At 39.3% G+C, this 18,292-nt stretch overlaps 1 protein-coding gene across 1 annotated transcript in view; it reads right to left on the bottom strand.

The window, feature by feature from the left end:
• The window catches only part of abca12 (ATP-binding cassette, sub-family A (ABC1), member 12), a 67,979-nt gene that overhangs the window by 42,871 nt on the left and 6,816 nt on the right, over nucleotides 1-18,292 (bottom strand). Inside the window, exons 8-29 of the mRNA XM_080498170.1 lie at nucleotides 17,634-17,824; nucleotides 16,917-17,035; nucleotides 16,656-16,756; nucleotides 15,830-15,976; nucleotides 14,390-14,556; nucleotides 13,611-13,744; nucleotides 12,872-13,002; nucleotides 12,274-12,438; nucleotides 11,994-12,202; nucleotides 11,703-11,836; nucleotides 11,387-11,498; nucleotides 7,976-10,594; nucleotides 6,123-6,235; nucleotides 5,791-5,858; nucleotides 5,221-5,537; nucleotides 4,401-4,513; nucleotides 4,163-4,230; nucleotides 3,806-3,954; nucleotides 2,921-3,051; nucleotides 2,654-2,796; nucleotides 1,043-1,210; nucleotides 658-875 (exon numbers count right to left, since the gene is read on the bottom strand). Coding sequence (XP_080354296.1) covers nucleotides 658-875; nucleotides 1,043-1,210; nucleotides 2,654-2,796; nucleotides 2,921-3,051; nucleotides 3,806-3,954; nucleotides 4,163-4,230; nucleotides 4,401-4,513; nucleotides 5,221-5,537; nucleotides 5,791-5,858; nucleotides 6,123-6,235; nucleotides 7,976-10,594; nucleotides 11,387-11,498; nucleotides 11,703-11,836; nucleotides 11,994-12,202; nucleotides 12,274-12,438; nucleotides 12,872-13,002; nucleotides 13,611-13,744; nucleotides 14,390-14,556; nucleotides 15,830-15,976; nucleotides 16,656-16,756; nucleotides 16,917-17,035; nucleotides 17,634-17,824 — 5,717 coding nt within the window. The remainder of the gene's footprint in view (nucleotides 1-657; nucleotides 876-1,042; nucleotides 1,211-2,653; nucleotides 2,797-2,920; nucleotides 3,052-3,805; nucleotides 3,955-4,162; nucleotides 4,231-4,400; nucleotides 4,514-5,220; nucleotides 5,538-5,790; nucleotides 5,859-6,122; nucleotides 6,236-7,975; nucleotides 10,595-11,386; nucleotides 11,499-11,702; nucleotides 11,837-11,993; nucleotides 12,203-12,273; nucleotides 12,439-12,871; nucleotides 13,003-13,610; nucleotides 13,745-14,389; nucleotides 14,557-15,829; nucleotides 15,977-16,655; nucleotides 16,757-16,916; nucleotides 17,036-17,633; nucleotides 17,825-18,292) is intronic.

Genomic DNA, 18,292 nt, shown 5'->3' with positions numbered 1-18,292 from the left:
TGATCAATGATCTATATATCATCCTGATTGATTCCTTGAAATATGCAGAAAGTGATCTTTATATGAGCCTTTCTCATATTAAAGCTGCCATATAAAGGGAAATCAATTTTAAGAGGATGCCTCAGCTTGCGGAATTGTTCTTAAGCTGCTATCTAGGTTGGCCGGCCTGTTTTTAGGGAGACTTTCATGAAATTAATCAGGCTAAATGCAAATGTGATCACAGTTCCCTGTGCAATTTGGCACAAACTAAATTGGTTTGAATGGTACATTGTGGTTAATGTTGTATGTTGTAACAAATGGACCAGTAAGTTCATGGCGAGTTCAGACTCTGCATAAAATTCAACAGGGATGCAGAAACAGTTTTCCAAAGAACACCAAATAAAATTTTAAATGGTCATGTTCAGGATGTTTGTTCACTGTGGTATAACGCCCGGTCAATAATAATTTGTTGATCTGCCACATGTATGTTTTAATGGGTTTTTTTTTTATCTTCTCTTTTCACAGTTTTCATTGCTGTGTGGTTGATAATAACGTAAACCATGTGGTCAGAGAGGCCAGAAAAATCAAAATAAGGCACTGTTTTCCTGTTGTACATTAGAAATAGCCTCAGTAGAAAGCACTTCGTGTTCGGATTGACACCATGATGATCGAACTGACCTGTTCTGCAACTGCATGTTCTGGAGCTGGTTGAAGAAGTGATGCTCTGCCTCAGGGCTCAGAGGCTTGTCTGCCAGTGAGGAGATCTGACTGTACAAACTCATAAATATCTGCTCCATCACATGTGTGCGGTTAATGCTGACTTTGTAAACACACTGTGCAATCTCCACAATCCTGTCTGCCGTGGTGCTCACATCGATTGGTCCCGCTTCCACGTACTGCACAGAAAACACACAGCAAATGAGGACAGTGAGAAATGCGCATTTTTCTGTGTGTCCACACTGCCACCAAGTGGAAAAAATGTTAGTTGCATTTGGATGCATATTGTATGATCACTATACCTGCATGAGAAACAAAAACACAATCCTGTCAAATTTCTACTCACACTCATGTTCAGATGGGTGTAGACAGTCTGAGCTGCAGCATGAGCTTCCAAAACCGGCTCCAGTCTGAGCTCACACCACATTTTCATACTTGCGTTGCTCAACCCCGCTGCCTGTCTTACTGGTTCCCATGCCGCCAGAACCTGACTGCACTCCAGCGTACCATTAGCCTAAAGGCAAATAAAAACAAAAGCATCTGATCATGTTTCATGTGCACTAAATTGGTCTGTTTAGCAAAAAGTCTGAGACCTAATAGAGTTCAATTGTGATGTATACATAGGTAAAGAAGAACGCAGCAGTCTCACACATATCATTGATCTCTTCTCTCTCACACACACACACACACACACACACACACACACACACACACACACACACACACACACACACACACACACACACACACATACACACACAGTAGCTGACGTATGTAGATATTCTTTTCGAGATTACCCTTAAAAATGTGTATATGTGACACCATAGTGTAATAGTGCTGCGCTCCACTACACGGTATGTGTTTTCATGTAATGTGACACAGCAAGCTAATAAGGCTAATTAACCTTTGTGCAATTCACAAAGCAAAAAATCCTATGACATGCAATATCAACATTATTATTTGATCTGCGTGAATGTCTCAGATCGCAGTTCTTAGCTCTCTGGTTTGAAATCGACAGTATTTCCTTTCGAAATATCCTCTTATTTTGCACTTCAATCTCCTCTTGCTGCTGTCATTGCTGCATTGTGCGTTGTATGACGTGGCGCTATTGGCCTGCCAAGGGAGTGAAGATTAGCTGTGGCAATATTCTGTCATATTTACATGTGTATATATGTTATCAAGTCATGTCCCTTTTGAGAAACAAATCAAAATGTAGTCATTTATAAAGTCACAATGAGAGGCTGAAGAGTCAGATATTGTACGACTGTCATGTCTACATAATGAATGACTCTAGTCATGCTGATTTTTCAGCTTTCAATACGCCCATCATTTTATTGATGTGTTGTTTCTCAATAAATAGCTGGAGATATAGATATTACAATTAAAAGCCCAAGAACTTCTGCTGGGACTGATTGGAAATGGCATCAAAAGATGTTTTTCTTTGTATTATAAGTCTGTGATAGCATATGTTTGGTGCAAATGCATGACAAATCACTATTACATTGTGTAACATTTGAGAAATTTCTTTTTTCTTTTTGTTTTCTCAGGCATAAGTGACAAAGGTAAATCTCAGCAAACCCTCAGTAAACACATTACGCACAAAGTTGTAAGTGGAATGTTGGCCAGCAAAGCCAAACATTCATTGTTTTAAAGTTATCCATCTTAAAGTCTGCTGAAGAAAAAAAAAGAAATTGCACAAAGGTCTCTGGAGACAGGTGGGGCAGATGGAGATAAAGGGACAAAGACAGACACACCCACCTGTCAAAAGCTTGAACCAGCTGCTACATGAGATACAGTGTGAAGAAAACCGGACAGCTATTGTTATACACAAGCATGCAAGATTCATGCCCTGATAATTTAACTGTTTTCCCCCCAAACTCTTTCCCTCCCCACGCAGAAAAAAGGTGCAGCACAGAGACACCGTACAAAGGTTGACTGACTGAGAACCGAGACTAACCTGCTGAGCAGCTTTCACTGTGTTTTCAATGGCACCCTGCATTTTTTCCAAGACCAGAGAGAAGTCAAAATCACTGCTGTTCACAGAGTGAGCCATTTCCCCTATCAGCGTAGCCAGAGGCTGATGAAGGCTTTCGATCATTCCTGAAATGAAAACAAACTGTTTGGTCGAACATAACTCGCTTTACTTTTTTCAATTTATTGGCGAAAAGTTGACACTTGCTTAAAGGACATGTAAGACACTTTTAAACTTCAGTTGTGTTCTCACTATTTTCTGCATCCATGGTCTTCACAAGGCTTTTTATGATTTTCTCCATCATTGGGATAACAGATGGGACACTGTCCCACAGGTCTGTGTCTTTCAGGATACACAATAGAGGCTCCAGCATCCATGCAAGTCTGTTCGAGGAATAAATTAGACAAAGGAAGTTCTTACAAGTACATACAGACAGTGCTAAAAAAACTGATTATATAATTGAGCATGACTGACATTGCTGAAGTAATATTTCCAAAAATAGTAACAGAATTGTTTTCTGCAGTTTGGATTGACTTGTTACGTATTACATAGGTTGTACACGGAAATAATTAAAGTGCTGCCGGAGGCTCTCTGCAACCTGTTCACCAAGTTGACTATCAGCATCAACAAAAGGTCTACTCTTCAGTGTCACTTTTCCTGGAACTCAGTAAGTCTTTCTGACAGCAACATCAAAATGTAGCACCAAGGGTGTAACAGCAGTGTGGGATTCAATGAGGCTTAGTTTACCTTTAGGTCACATACTGTATCTGCATATCTGTTGTTCTCTTCAACTGGATTTTTTTTGTATTTATAGATTTCATGAGAAACTATTCAGCTGAACTAATCATTAGATATGGTTCAAAAACACTAACATAACCCAGCCACATGCACAATTTTAGTATCAACAAAGAAATACATGTAAATGTTATCAAGGAGCTGCTTTGTAAACGAGTTCCATTTCATAAGCTTTTGCTCGAATTTAATCACTTTTTTCTTCTTGCTTCCCCCCCCCCCCCCCCCCCCCCCCCCCCACATTACACACCACTGCACACAACTCAATATTAACTTGCTGTCTGAAATCCCCCGGTTATCACTAGTTTGGCTTGAATTCAGCACACTTGGTAAGAAACGGCTTACTTGTCCCACGTGTCTTTGTCAGCCGTCCCTGTCATCATCTGCTCCAGGACCTGACCGAGATGATTAAAAGCCTCCAGAGATGCAGCAGTTGAATGTGAGCCTGTGTCTCCTGTTACCAGTGGCCAAATCATGCCAAAGAGTTCTCCAATCTGACAATTACAAATAACAAATTGAAGAACTGAGTAAAAACTTGGCGTGCTGTTGTTTTCAAACAAAGTTTATGCTAGAGAAGTTTCTTATTCTTATCATTTTACTGTTCCCACGTAGACCAGATATAAGTTTTAATCTCTACATATGATTTTACATCAAACACAATAACATGAACTATAAACCTCTTGTATAGTATAAAAGATTCACCTGTCCAATAACTTCTGGCCAATTCTCCTCTGAAGCATTCTCGAAATTTGCCCACAGGCTGGAGTTTCCTGACATCATGAAACAAGTTGTTATTGAAGCAAAATCTCAGTTTTAATCTCCAGGCTGCCAGCTGTGACAGCTTGAATGATGAAGTGCACTGAAGTTACCATCTCCCCATCAAATTTCATCAAGATTGAACGTGATGTCCACTCATAGCGATAGTGAGAAGCTGACTTACCTTGGCCAGACTCCAAGATGAAGTTAGTGATGTTAAAGATGGCGGAGAAGTAATACTGGGCTGTGCTGTTTGGCAGCAGGAGGCTTTGGACTGTCATCATCTCATTTAAAATCCTTCAAAAAAATACCAAAGCAAATACATTTGAACAACCAGATATTGTTTTTTATCAAACATGTTAATGTTGTATTTCATGTTTGCAGAAATGTATTTTCAGCAGCTCCCTTTACCAGCAGGCCCACAGCAAGTCATTGCAACTTGACTAGTTTTTCCAGCTGATGCCAATCCAGCATTCAAACACACTCAAGATAAAAAACAAAAAAAAACAAATAAACCAAAACATATCACCAGGGGGGAAAGTGTTTTTTTTTTTTTTTACAACAGCACCAATGTAACAACAAATGCGAGTGTAATTTCTTTTAAACAGATGGGGTGTTCCATCTGATTTTTGAAACACATTGAGGATAACAGCTACAATTACACATTTTGGGCAAATTGGGTCCTGTGGAAACAAGCTGTAAATCACATACTCTCTCGTCTGTGATATATATTGAAAATGTTTTTTGTTGTGAAAACAATCTGTGGTTGCCTGAAAGTAGTTAAAATGCTCCATGGAGCAGCAGAATCATGTTAAATTCGCAGGTTTGTTCAGGTGAGCGTGCATTCTTATTCTATTAATGCTCCATTCTAATGCTGCACTCTATTCTAAAGCAGGCAAGTATTTCAACACATTATGTTAATACCTGTAAAAATGTCTTGTAGGTTTATAATTTGTTTGTTAAACATGTAAATGTGGCCAATGAGGTACATTAAGAAAACTTACAGTTCATTCCACTTGTCTGGTCCTCCCCCATCAGAGATGGTCTCAAAATACGTGGTTATCACTTTGATGACAGACACCAGGAATCCCGCAGCCTCTTCTGGTATTATTTGCACAACAACGCTCTCGACTCTCATGAGGATGTGGAGGGAAATGTTGCGCAATGATGCAAAACTCATTTCTGGATGGGCAATCAGACTCAGTGAATCTTGGAAGATTTCCACGAGGTTCTGCTGTACAAGAGGCGGCAGGGGTCCCATCGGAGCGCTCAGGAGGTCCAAAGTGGTGGGGACGATTTCCAAGATGAAACCTGACAAGACCTGTGTTGTTGTAGAAAAAGGAGAGTCAAGTATGGAAAGACTTTCACAGTTATTTGTTGTTTAATAACAAAGTCTCAACTAAAAGTGATATGCGTTATTATCCATTTCATTCAACTAATATGATGAAGACAGTGCTGAACATAAAGCTCAAGTATCTCTGAATAGCACATTTGTTAAGATTGAAAATGTTTGCTTTTACAGATATGACGACATATTAAACATGTATGACCTTCTCCAGTGTTTAAAGTGTTACCTGGTTCATCATTCCTGACAAATTTCCCTCTGCTGCATTTTCAAAAGCTGCCCAGAGACTCATGTTTCCTTAAATCATAAAACAAAACAAAATTGGATTTCAGTTTGATATTGAACATATAAACAATGTTAATGTGAAATTTGAAAACAAAGAACTTTGGGTTTAAACAACAGAGCCATTGTGGTTTATTTTATCTACTTTCTTGCGTGTTTCTTGAGTGTCTGGTACATCAGGCTGAACAATGAAGTGCCTTAAAGTTACCTTCTCGCCATCAGATATCATAAAGTTTCAGCATGATGTCCACCTGTGGCGATAATGAGAAGCTGACTTACCTTGGCCAGACTCCAAGATGACTTTAGTGATGTTGATGAGGGCAGAGATGTAATACTGGGCTGTGTCCATCTGTGGCAGGAGGCTCTGGACTGTCATCATCTCATTTAAAATCCTTGAAAAATTTTTTATCAATCAATCAATAGGCAATATCGGAGCAACAATAATGTTTTTTTTTACAATGTGACTTCTTTGATGCTGAGGAAAAAAAATATCTTAAATGCTTTGCTGATTTTCTATACACATGGATAAGAAAAACTGTAGTAAAATTACATTTTGTCAAGTTGTGTGCAGTGGAAACAAGCTGTAAATGTCTTATTATCTCCTTTGGGGTGGAAAACAAGACAACAGCCTGGACAGAACTGAATAAAGTTACCAGTTCAAAGAGATTTACTTTAGGAAGTAGATTCAAGAAGTGGTGCAGTCAAAGGTCAGTACACACAGAATCAGAGCTAAAATAGGAGCAGCCTAAAGACATAATCCCAAATACAAGATGAGAGATCTAAATCCAAAAAAACCTATGAGACTTAACAAAATGGCGATCAAACAGCTAATCGTGATATAACACACTGGGAGCACAAAGCAATGAGGCACAGGTGCAATCATTCAAGAAGTAATCAGGGACAAAGAGAATAGATGAACACAGGCAGGCTGAGGTCACGTTTACATGTACCTGGGCATCTGAAAAAACTGACATTTCTCTGCATTTGGGCCACACATTTACACATAAACACAGCAACAACTTACCACAAACAATAATTTCTGAAAACTCTGGCCAAAGTGGAGATCTGGATAAAATCTGTGTCTCTGTTTGCATCTAAAGTGGGATAGGTGGATATTTAAGTCACAATTCATGACGTCCTGTTTTTTCCAGGATTCTGATTCATGGCTTCATGCTACACTGCCCCCTACATGTTTGGCATGCTCATAGTAGCTCTGAATCAGCTGTATGTGTGGGTCCGTGTAAATGAAGATATTTCTTTTAAACATAGCGAGGGAAATATCCAGGTTTTGTTTTTTTTTATTGGGTACGTGTAAATGTGGCCTGAGTCAGACACACACCCGAAAGAATGAAATAAACCACATTAAGCCTGGAAGACACAGCCACAATATGAAATGTTCACAAGAATTAACTATAAAACAGCCACAATCATACAACCAGAACTATGAATGACAAGACCACGTTATAACCTCAGAAACACTAGAAATTAGATCTGAAACACCAAGAAGGAAGTATGAAGGGATAATACAGTACATCAGGAAAAGACAGAACACAAAGCACCAGGGCCATGTCGACAATCAAGTTTGGGGAATTTTACTTACACACACACACACACACACACACACACACACACACACACACACACACACACACACACACAGACACACAGACATAGGCTGTTGTTGTAGGTGCAGAAAAGCAAAACACTTTGCTGCAAGTTGTTCAAATGCTGTATTGAGCTGCAGAAATACGTTAAATTCTCAGAAATTTTATCTCACTATGCGCCCTCACTCACAGGCTAAAATACAATTTCCTGATTACAAAGGTTACTCTCATATAATGGTATTATTATAAGATGATAAAGTATTGCCTTTATTTAGGCATTTATATTCAGCCATTCTACAACACACATTTACTTCTTTATCACCATCTTTTATGAATATAACCAATAAAAATATGAGGAGTTATTCAATGATTCAAAGGGATTTTAAGGAAATTGTACTTCATTTAGAGGTTTTATAAATATCAATACTTTCTGTTAAATGTAATTTTCAGACCTGTTTTAAAGTCAACCGTAAAACAAAGCAGTGTGTAAAATGTGTCCAAAGAGATCAATTTAACAGCATTACTCACAGTTCGTTCCACTTGTCCGGTCCTCCCCCCTCAGAGATGGTCTCAAAATACGTGGTTGTCACTTTGATGACAGGCACCAGGAATCCCGCAGCCTCTTCTGGTATTATTTGCACAAAAATGCTCTCGACTCTCATGAGGATGTGGAGGGAAATGTTGCGTAATGATGCAAAACTCATGTCTGGATGGACAATGAGACTCAGTGAATCTCGGAAGAGTTCCAGGATGTTCTGTTGTACAGGAGGCGGCAAGGGTCCCGTGGCTGGGGTCAACAGATGCATGGAGGTTTGGACTGCTTCCAAGATGGCAGCTGTGAAGGCTTCACTCTGTAGCTCACCTGATTCAGCCAACATTACGGCTTCACTGAGGGACTGTGTGATATTATTAATCATGGAGAGGAAAGCCTGCTCCTTGCCACTGAGAAACGTAGGCAGTGTTTGCAGCAAGGTCTGGACGTCTGTCAGATGTACAGACACTGGGATGGAGGAGTTTCCCCATTGCAGCATGTTTGTGAACACGATTGGGACACTTGGCTGTTTCATCCACTCCTGAATGAGTCCCAGATAGAGTTTGATTTGCTGTTCAGTTGAAAACAGAATTGTTTGGTTGAACAATTGATATCCCTGTATCATATTCTGATATTCTAGGTTCATCTTGATTGAATCCCAAATACTATTGAGAATCTCAACGGATGTCAGACCAATCATCCTCAATCCAGCGCCATCTATTGGATACTGTAGATTTTTCATCAAGTACTCAATCCTGTTGCTGATAAACGTGGATAGATTTGTCTGTGACAGCTGCATGGTCACTTGCATCTGTGCGATGTGGAAGAAGGGCTGAAGGAACTCTGAGGCCGAACTGTTCCTGGTGATGTTTTCCAGTTTTTTCAAGTACCATCCCACAAGCTGAAGATACACACTTTGCGCATAGAGAGGGTCGTTCATCAAGGTGGCATTAAACATTGTGTTTGGCTCTATGCTGGCAATGAGGTGTATGAGGCCTTCCACCACTCTGATCTCTCTCATGATCTCGGGAGAGTTGAGTTGGGTCTGATTAAGGACCGTCTTGATATTGGACAGGGTGCTGCTCAGGGTTTGCACGATAATCCCGTTTGGGCTCGAACTGAAGTTAATCTGGAAGATGTCACTGATAGTTTGGTTGACAATTTGCGGGATTAAGGAGAGGATGGCCTTGTGATCATAGAAATCGGGCACTTGTGTCAGAACCGCACTGAGCCTGTTCACCAATCCTGTCACACAATGGGCAGTCATTATGGGGTCATCTTGGGGGAGAAAACACTGCTGGACGTTGGCAACCTCCATTATGTTTACTATCAACTCTCTTATATTGGCAGCTCCAGCAAGCGCAACAAAGCTATCTAGTTCCTGGATTGTTAAGCCTGATTGTATCAGGGCATTCTGGAGACTAGAGACAGTAATATCTTGTGTAGCTATGGCCAATTTGATGAAAGCAAGGATTTGTTTGACCGTCTCCACAGAAGCAGTCGCGTTTGGTGGGAGGAGGAATGACAAAGCAATGGATACTAACTCTTCATTTTCTTCACTCCCCATCAGCAAACTGAGCTGAGCAATCCCAAAGCTGTAATTCCCATTCACCGAGGTTACCATATCTAATGCCTGATCCAGGAAGGTGAATATCTCTGAAATTCCAGCCATGCAGTTTTGGCCCTCTGTACAATTTTCTACCTGATGCTGCAATTTTATCACAGCCTGAAGAAAGTTGGTAGCAGTCTTTTGTGCTTCTGGTGGTAAGATTGCAACAAACTTCATGATGACAGTATCCTGTGCAGCATCTGGTCCAATCTGAGTGAGGTTGTGGAGGCCCTCAGGGGTGAAGAGGTGGAGGAAGTCCATGACTGACAGGCTGAGGTCAGTGACTTGAGCCATACTGAGCTGCCCATTTGGTGACACGAGTTGATCAATCTTTAGCAGTCTGAAGAGAGATATTCCAAATTTCTGAATCTCCTGTACGTACAGAAGAATGGCCTCAGCTATGTCGGTATCGGGAGAAGTCAATGTGTTCAGCAACTCTGTGGCAGTGAGGATAGCTTCCACAAGACCTGCTGAGGTCTGGTTGGTAAAAGGCTGAAGGGCAGCTCTGATATGAGCAAGTTTATCAGGATGTATGTTGCTGGAATAGGTCAGCAGAGAGGTTCCCATGATGTGGGAAAGGGACAGCGTGAGGTTGCCTTCCATGGAGAGGAACTGTATTATCAATCGTTCCAGTTCAGGCATTGTTGGGTCTGACTCATCGAAAGTAAAAATTTGCTGGTTGAGTCTGCCAAGCTGCGAGGACACATGAAGAACTGTGCTGACATTTAGCGGATGGTCGCTGAAAATCACAGGCAGAAGTGGATCCAAGCCTGTGGATTTGAACAGGTTTCTGACAAGTGGACCCATCACGGTTGGATTATTGATGTTTTCATCCGAGAGAGTGGAGATCTCCTGAACAAACTCATTCAGCTCATTTATCAAGTTAATCAGATACTCGGAGAGGGCATCTCCACCTTTGATTTCCTGTTTAAGGTACAAGGATGCCAATTCTTTATAGGTGTTGCTATACACATGCCGCAACAGATTCACAGATCCTTTGAGACAGCTGCAAGGAGAAGAGAGGAAAAGGGCAAAACCATTTGTAAATTGCAGAACATCAAGTACAACAAAGAGAACAATGTAATAAACAAATTACAATATATTTTTCTTTTTCCTTGCTTGATATAAACAAAGAAGCGAGTTGTAGTAGTAGTGATTCTTTTACCAAAGAATTAAGTTCATCCTGTGCATTATTTCAAGTTTAACAAATTTTGGATAGAGTTTTTATTTTCTGTCAAAAATTAGGTTGACAGAAAAAAAAATTATAATACCGTAATTTTGGGACTATAAACTGCTAGGTATTTTTTTTTGACACTTTGATCCCTGCTGCTTAAACAATGACACGGCTCATTTATGCATTTTTACAGGTGTCGTGGCATGTTCATGCCGCCAATTCATGGGTGATGTGTTTAGGTGCATCACATAACTCCGACCTTTGAATTTTTTGTCTTTTTAAATTAGGTGGGTGTTCCTTTTTTCAGGAGTGCTCAATAGTCCAGAAATTACAGTAATGAACATCATTGCTTTTTTTTTTCCCTAACTGGGATGGGGGGGAAAAAGAAACACTGTCAACATTCATCATACTAGCACCTTATTCAGGCCAGACAAAAGAAGAAGGTGTGATTAATGTTTCGTAACTCTTACTAAGAAAGTAAATGAAAAGTTTATTCTATAAATTAAGCCACAGAGTTAGCATGAGATTAATAGCTGTGAGTCAACAAAAGATGAAATTAAACTCCATTTCAGGCAAAGTGAATGCCTCATTCCATAAGCACAATTCACAAGGCTTGGCACTTACTTCACCAGGACATCTGGGCTTGGCGACAATAGTGCCTGAGTCACTGCTTGGGCAAAGATTGGCCATGTCAAACCAGTATTGCAATGAATGGTGAAACTGACACTGGAAGAGCCTGAAAGACAAAGCAGAGACAATTCACACGTCAACGTTCTTCTTACAAGATCAGAGGTCTCATTAGAGGGGATCTTGACTTTGATTGTTCTGAAACAAGTGTGTGTCTGTGTGTATGTGGGAGGAGAGGAGAGAAAAGAAGAGAAGAGAAGAGAAGAGAAGAGAAGAGAAGAGAAGAGAAGAGAAGAGAAGAGATTGAACTCACAGTTTGCTGGCTCAGTTGTGACTCCAGGCCTGTAGTTCAAAATCCAGTAAGCCATATGGAAATAGTCCTTGACCTCAGGCCACAGGTGACTCGTCTCGATCTTTTCTCCAAGATTCACCAGAAACATGAAAACGCTAGAGGGAAAACAAAAAGCGAGGAACAGACAACATGAAGGGAGACAAAGTCCACATCGGAAAATTTTGGTTTTTATTGGGTAAAAATCTTTCTCTTTTTTCTAATTTGCAAAAGAATGAAGTGTGCAAATATTTCAATGGAATCACATTAAAGCACCTCTTTTGAACAGTTTCAGCAACATCATGGGTGGTATTTTCAGGTATCCAGGACATCAAAGGCACCTCTTCAAGCATGACAGCGAGTTCATACACAAACTCCCCAAAGTGCTTGCTTCTGTTACACACCTGATGCCACTCAGAGAGGATCATGGGAAGTGTTACATTGAAGTCTGCTTCACCTGTGAGAGTGCTGTACAGTTCCAGTCCCTGGCAAGTATAAAAGGAAAGATTAAATAAAGAATAACATTTTTCATTCAATAATGAATGCAGTCACTTACTTGTTTAGCCAAAATTCCCCAGTGCATCAGTAGGACTTGTTCCAGTTTCGAGCTGTTCAGGCAGATCATTGCTCGCCACCCTTCGATCTTTACAGTCTCAGTTGGTAGGAGCCACTCGAATGGACGCACAAATTCTTCGCATGTCACAGACTCTGACGACATGACCTGAAGAAGAAATTCAAATAGCAATGCCAGATAAGTGTTTGATCTCTTCAACATCAGCGATCAGTGGCGTCAGTGCAAACGTGACTCTCGTATCTGGAGATCATCAGGCAAGCGAAACCAAAATCAAAAGATCGTTTTATCAACCAGCCATAATAATGTGTATGTCTGTATTTTTCACCCTATGTGCAATAAACCGAATTGTGTTTTAAAACACATTTCAACCCTAACCTATTTATTATATTATGATAGCTTTGAAAGATAATGTTCAAGTGGAGATTTTAAGATGTTAATCAGTGACAACCTGAAGTAAACATGGCCACAATGTGTTCATTTACACTGCCTGTCTTTATATATGTTTACATTTTCACCAAGGTTGTGATGTTAAAATATGTGTTTTAACTCAAATCAAGTTGATAAACAAAAAATATATTACCTTCATGATTGTTTCCATCACACTGTCCAGAACTTGGTCAAACCACATGCTGGAGTCAGATTGATTTGTCAGCAACATATGAACGGTCTGCTGGACATAATCAACATCGATCTGGACACTGTTCGAGAGTTCTGCAAAATCAGTGTGCAGGCAACAGTCAAGCTAAATACATTTACAGGAATAAAACGACAACCTATAACAGGATATACATAACAAAATATATATATTCAACAATATATACAAAAATGTATTCAACCTTCACATTAACAAAGCCATTTATTCCCAAGTGGTAATACTTGTACCACGAATGGTACATACAAGAAAAACTCCAACATTCTCCAACATTTTCAGAGGTTTACGTTCCTGTAAACGTAGCTTGTAGCTTTTTAACATGGTTAGTAAATAATCATTAGATTATTATTTATTTATGGATTAGAAGTGAATGTGTCTTTGTCTCAATGTTTTCTCAAGCACTACACACAATTTTAAGAACCACTGAGTTAAGGTCTACAAAGAGCAAACGTCACAATACATTCACAATTATTTTGCTATTTAATAGTTTGTCATTAGTCCATCCTCTGAGAACGGGTGTTAACTCTTTCCATTCATGCGTTAGTTACAAAGTATACAATGTACCGTATATTCAGTGTTAACAATAGTGGCTAATGTAGTGTATGACGTCAAGTGTAAAACCTGCACCTGACAGTGTGTGATAGAGGTGTGTGTGTGATAGACTCACCATCAATAGTGTTCAAGACCAACGTCACTGACTTCATGGACTGAAAGCCAGTTCTCAGGATCCCCTGCAGAACCATATCCACTTCGGGCACAGCATTCACCAATTCCAGTACGACGTGACCAACACTCAAAAACCTGCCAGATAATTCACATTACAGTGGAGACAAGACTTGAGTTAAAATGTTCCGGGTAGTGTAAAAAATATCCAATGTGATATGATGGATGCAAAAGGAAATGTAATATCCTCTAGGTTTAGTTTATACTCGAAAAAACAATACAGGGTTTTCAGAATGTTACTCTTAAGTAAAAAGCCTCAAACAATAAACTTAAATCTGAATGCTGGATTGGTCAGATAAATACAAAAGTTCAAGACATTCGCTAAGAATTATAAGTTGAAAATGTGTAACGGCTGCTTTTGGTGACTTCTAAAACTATATTGACTATTAATTTTATGCTTCTGATTATACTAAAAAGCAGTTATTTAAAAAAATTACTATTGACTATTATATTCAGAAAACACTCTACTGACCAGCAGCCCAGGTTGCTATTTTTCATAGTGTACCATTAACTACTTTAGCTGGCAAAATTTCAATATAATATAATGGAATATAGCTTTTCTCTTTTTTTTCCTTTTTCCTGTCATAAACTATACATCTTATACCAATCTGACACTACTCAGTTTGTGAAAGTGTCTTTATTTTCTCAAATCTAATGTGCTGTTTCAGTGGTTGCTACATTAAAAGAGGATGCTGTAGCATTGCAACATCTACTTTAACTTACAGCTCTTCTTCAATGTTTTCTGGCTGTGTATCTGTGTCGCGCTGGTTCCTCATGATGTTGGAGCCTCCTGGTTCTCCAGGAGGCAAATCTCCGATGAGACTGTGGACCAGTTCTTTGGCAAAAGACACATCGTGTGAAGCAACATCCGTACTCCAGGCAAGGAGAGCCTGGGAACAAGATAGGTGCATGGAGTAGAAATAAGAAGGAGAAGTTATAGGTGATAAATCCATTTTTTTTGTTTAGATAATCTGCTACGGTGAATTTCTATTTAATTAATTTAATTCAGTTTCAATTCAACTTGAATTATATAGCACCAAATACACCACAGTGATTTCTAGGTACATTCAACAGAGAGAAACCCAACAATTTGTACACTCAATATTTTTTTCCAAACTACAAAGACAAATTAACACTGCAGTCACACACAGCATTGGCTTTATGAGAATGAGAATGAGAATGGGAATGAGAATGAGAATGTGATGCGCAAGTCTTGAGTCCAGTTTGGAAAACTTTAGTTTATATTGGATTAATTTGAAATTTCTATCTTGACTGACTGCTACTAGGTATGCAAATGGAATGCTACTAACAAGAAATGGCTTTCCAACAACTGACAGATATTGTTGATGAGAAAAATTTCCAATTATTGTAATGTGTTTGATGTAAAGCTCAAAAGGCTAAAATGTTGGCCTTCAAGGCCCTTTCACAGATAATCTTTCTACAGGAATTCAACTTGTAGCATTTTCTGGAAGTAAGCCTTGAAGGTAAATTTCTCCCAAAACGATCATGGCCGCAGCTTTTGTTGTTTAACTGCAAATCTGTTTTTGTGATGTGAAGTAAAGAAAGCTTTATTCCAGTTTATGGAATGCGAGAGACATGCAAGATATTCATGACTGCTATTTAGATAAGGATTTAGAGGTATGGACATGGGCGGGGCAAGCTCAAATAAGAGAAAGTCCCTGCCACTATGCATTGTCATCAGCATCAGCAAACAATGACTCAACAAGAGACTGTGAAATTACATAGGCTCTGATTTGTTATAAATCAGCATTATGAATTGATGTATCTTTGACTATTGGAGTGAGCATACAAAGTGGCAACAGTGTTAGTGAACACTCTTTAATTGGGAAAACATGCATAATGTCATGGTAGTGCTAATTGGATATTCTCAAGGTGTCCATTCCCCAGATGCACTTTGGGAGTTTCAGTCCGATTTCCCTCTTGTGGCCAAGGACAAATGAACTGGCGTACCTCGAATGTAATTAGAAGTGAAGTTGGCAGTGAAGAAGGTGTATTAGAAGTGAAGGTAGTGAAGCACAAATAGAAAACAGTAGGGAAAAATACAGAACACTGACGTCACAATAAACTTCAAGTCGCTGACTCATTTGAGATGTCTTGCCATTGTCTCTGTCGATGTTGATAACATTCCTGTCTCTGACATACCTTCTTTGCAACCTCTATGGGGCTGATCATTGTCAGAAGCCTTTCCACGGTGCCTGTACTGCATGCTGCCGTTAGCCACATTGGGTTACTGCTGCTTTCACACAAATAAGTCTCCACCATGTGTTTGTCCAATGTCAGGAAAATGGCCTATAAAAAAAAAGAGGTCAATGATAGTATTTATCCAGCTCATTTGGTCAATCACTGACAACAGCAAATACAAATATGTAAATATTGCTGACAAAATGTACATGGAATAAATATTTAAAGAAAAAAAACCTACAATATTTGATGTCATGAAGCTGTAATTTTTAATAAAATACTAATACTATCCAACAATTTCCACACTCAAAAATGAGAATGTTGAATACTGGTTTAATCTTATCAAGCAGGCTTGGTTAAAATGTTATCGAGCGATCTTTACATGCTCTGGGACACAGTATTCGTTGTTTAAGAGGTATAGTCAGAGTACCTCTTAACTTCCAAAACAGGCTAAGAAACTGCTGCGCATAACTGATTTTCAATAGTAAACTCCAGATGTAAGTGTGGTATCCCTCCTCCTTCCCTGGGAATAGCAATGAATAAAAGTATTATTTCCTGAGATAATTTATTTCTTATTAGAGGCTTAATAGCATTCCTGCTTTTGCATTTGCTTTCACAATTGAGAGTTAGAATCCAAAAGTTGTCGGACCAGTGTGACAATCTGGTGTACAAAGCCTTTTTCAAATCATTAAAAAAAACCTCCACAATAGTAAAAAGTATGCATGAAAAGACATACGTGTGACATTTCTATGACGAGAAATAATCCAAAAGAATGAGGAAACTCTACCTTGTCCAGCGGTATGTGAACGCCTTGTAGAACTTGTTGCAGGACTTCACTCAGTGTGTCGTTGGTCAGTATCACAACATCTCCGAGGGTAATGGAGACGTCTAACCAGGAAAAATTCACATCGTCAAAGTCAGCACAGAACTTGATTAACAAGATTTTTTATAGTGTGATGGTGGCTTGAGTTGAGCCATGTTGTGAAATGTTTCCATGTCTTTTGGTGTCACAGCATATGTGCTACAAACCGTTGTGAACTATAGTTACCTTTGCCAGGCCAGCTTTGAACATATTTGATGAGTTTGATGCTTCCAGTGAGCAGTGGATGTACCATGGAGAGTGGAGCGCCAGTTTCGGGAAAGTTGTTCTCAATGACATGCAAGGCACTAAAGACATAAATGTAAAAATAACCTCAGAAATGGTTCAAATATCACGACAAGATGGAAACACTTAGACAGAGCAAATGATTACACAAACACTCAGCTTTAAGTGGGCCTCAAAATAGTAAACTGCGCTTTATCACATCGATCTGTTGTATATTATCTTATTATGTATTTCTTATTTTGTAATTTGCAAATATATTTTGTCCATCTTCATAACCAGACATTTATTTATTTTTTACAGTAGCGCCAATCTTATATGACTTTAAATGTCCCATGGTCAAAGCTACAATACAGATTGATGAAAATCATCCAGCTTCCATTTTGAATTAAAACATCTCTCAGAATACAACTTGTAGCAAGAAAATGTGTTTTTCAGCATTCTATTCCATATTTTGTTTAGTTTTTCTTTTTTTTCATAAAATATAGAGCATTCACACACTCATTAATTTACAGAATCTTTTAAATTATTGGAAGGTAAGATTCACCAAATCCACATTTTGATGACGCTCATTCAAGGTCACTGTCCCCTTCTTTTAAATCCAACCAACCCTTTCCTTCTCGGCCCCTGCGTTGTCTTGCTCAGTCATTGAAAGTACGGTACCTCTGTATCTGTGTGAGGAGGGCGTCAGCGCTGCTCAGCATTTCGTCTTCTGAACCGGAGAACAGCTGGGGAAAAGCTAGAAGATTCTCCCACAACACGGTCTCGTTTTGCATCTGATTGAACAGTATCACTGCCATCCCAGCCACCGTCAAGATCTCATCCGGTTCTGTCAACATCTGCTCCGTCAGGATCTAACAAGCAGAGGCAACGTCTGAGTCTCTGGGACCTTTATGACGGCACAGATTCAAACGTAGATTTACGAAAGCACCATGTAAAACTGTTTCATTCTGTACTGAACACAAGCTGACTCTTGCAGGCATTCGATTCTATTCTATTCTATTGCTTTTATTGTCATTGTACAATAAATTGCACAATGAAATTACGGTGTAGCTAAAAACACAGGAGACATACAATAAACACCGACAGCCATTCTCACATTCAGCATTGCATTCATCTCAGCAGACACACCATGTATACAGAATAACCTAAACATTCACACACACATTCAGCTCACACAGACCCGCTCACATACACCCAAGGACATAGTGCAGAAATGTAAAAGTTAAAGAATAAGTTAAGTAAAATAACAATGTAGCTGCCTGAGGTACCTTGGCTAATAAGTATGTGCAGTTGAGCACAAGGTACCTGTTATTTGTACA

This window comes from Blennius ocellaris (genome assembly GCF_963422515.1).
Source record: "Blennius ocellaris genome assembly, chromosome: 6".
Taxonomy (NCBI): domain Eukaryota; kingdom Metazoa; phylum Chordata; class Actinopteri; order Blenniiformes; family Blenniidae; genus Blennius; species Blennius ocellaris.
This window is presented reverse-complemented; position numbering and strand designations above follow the sequence as displayed.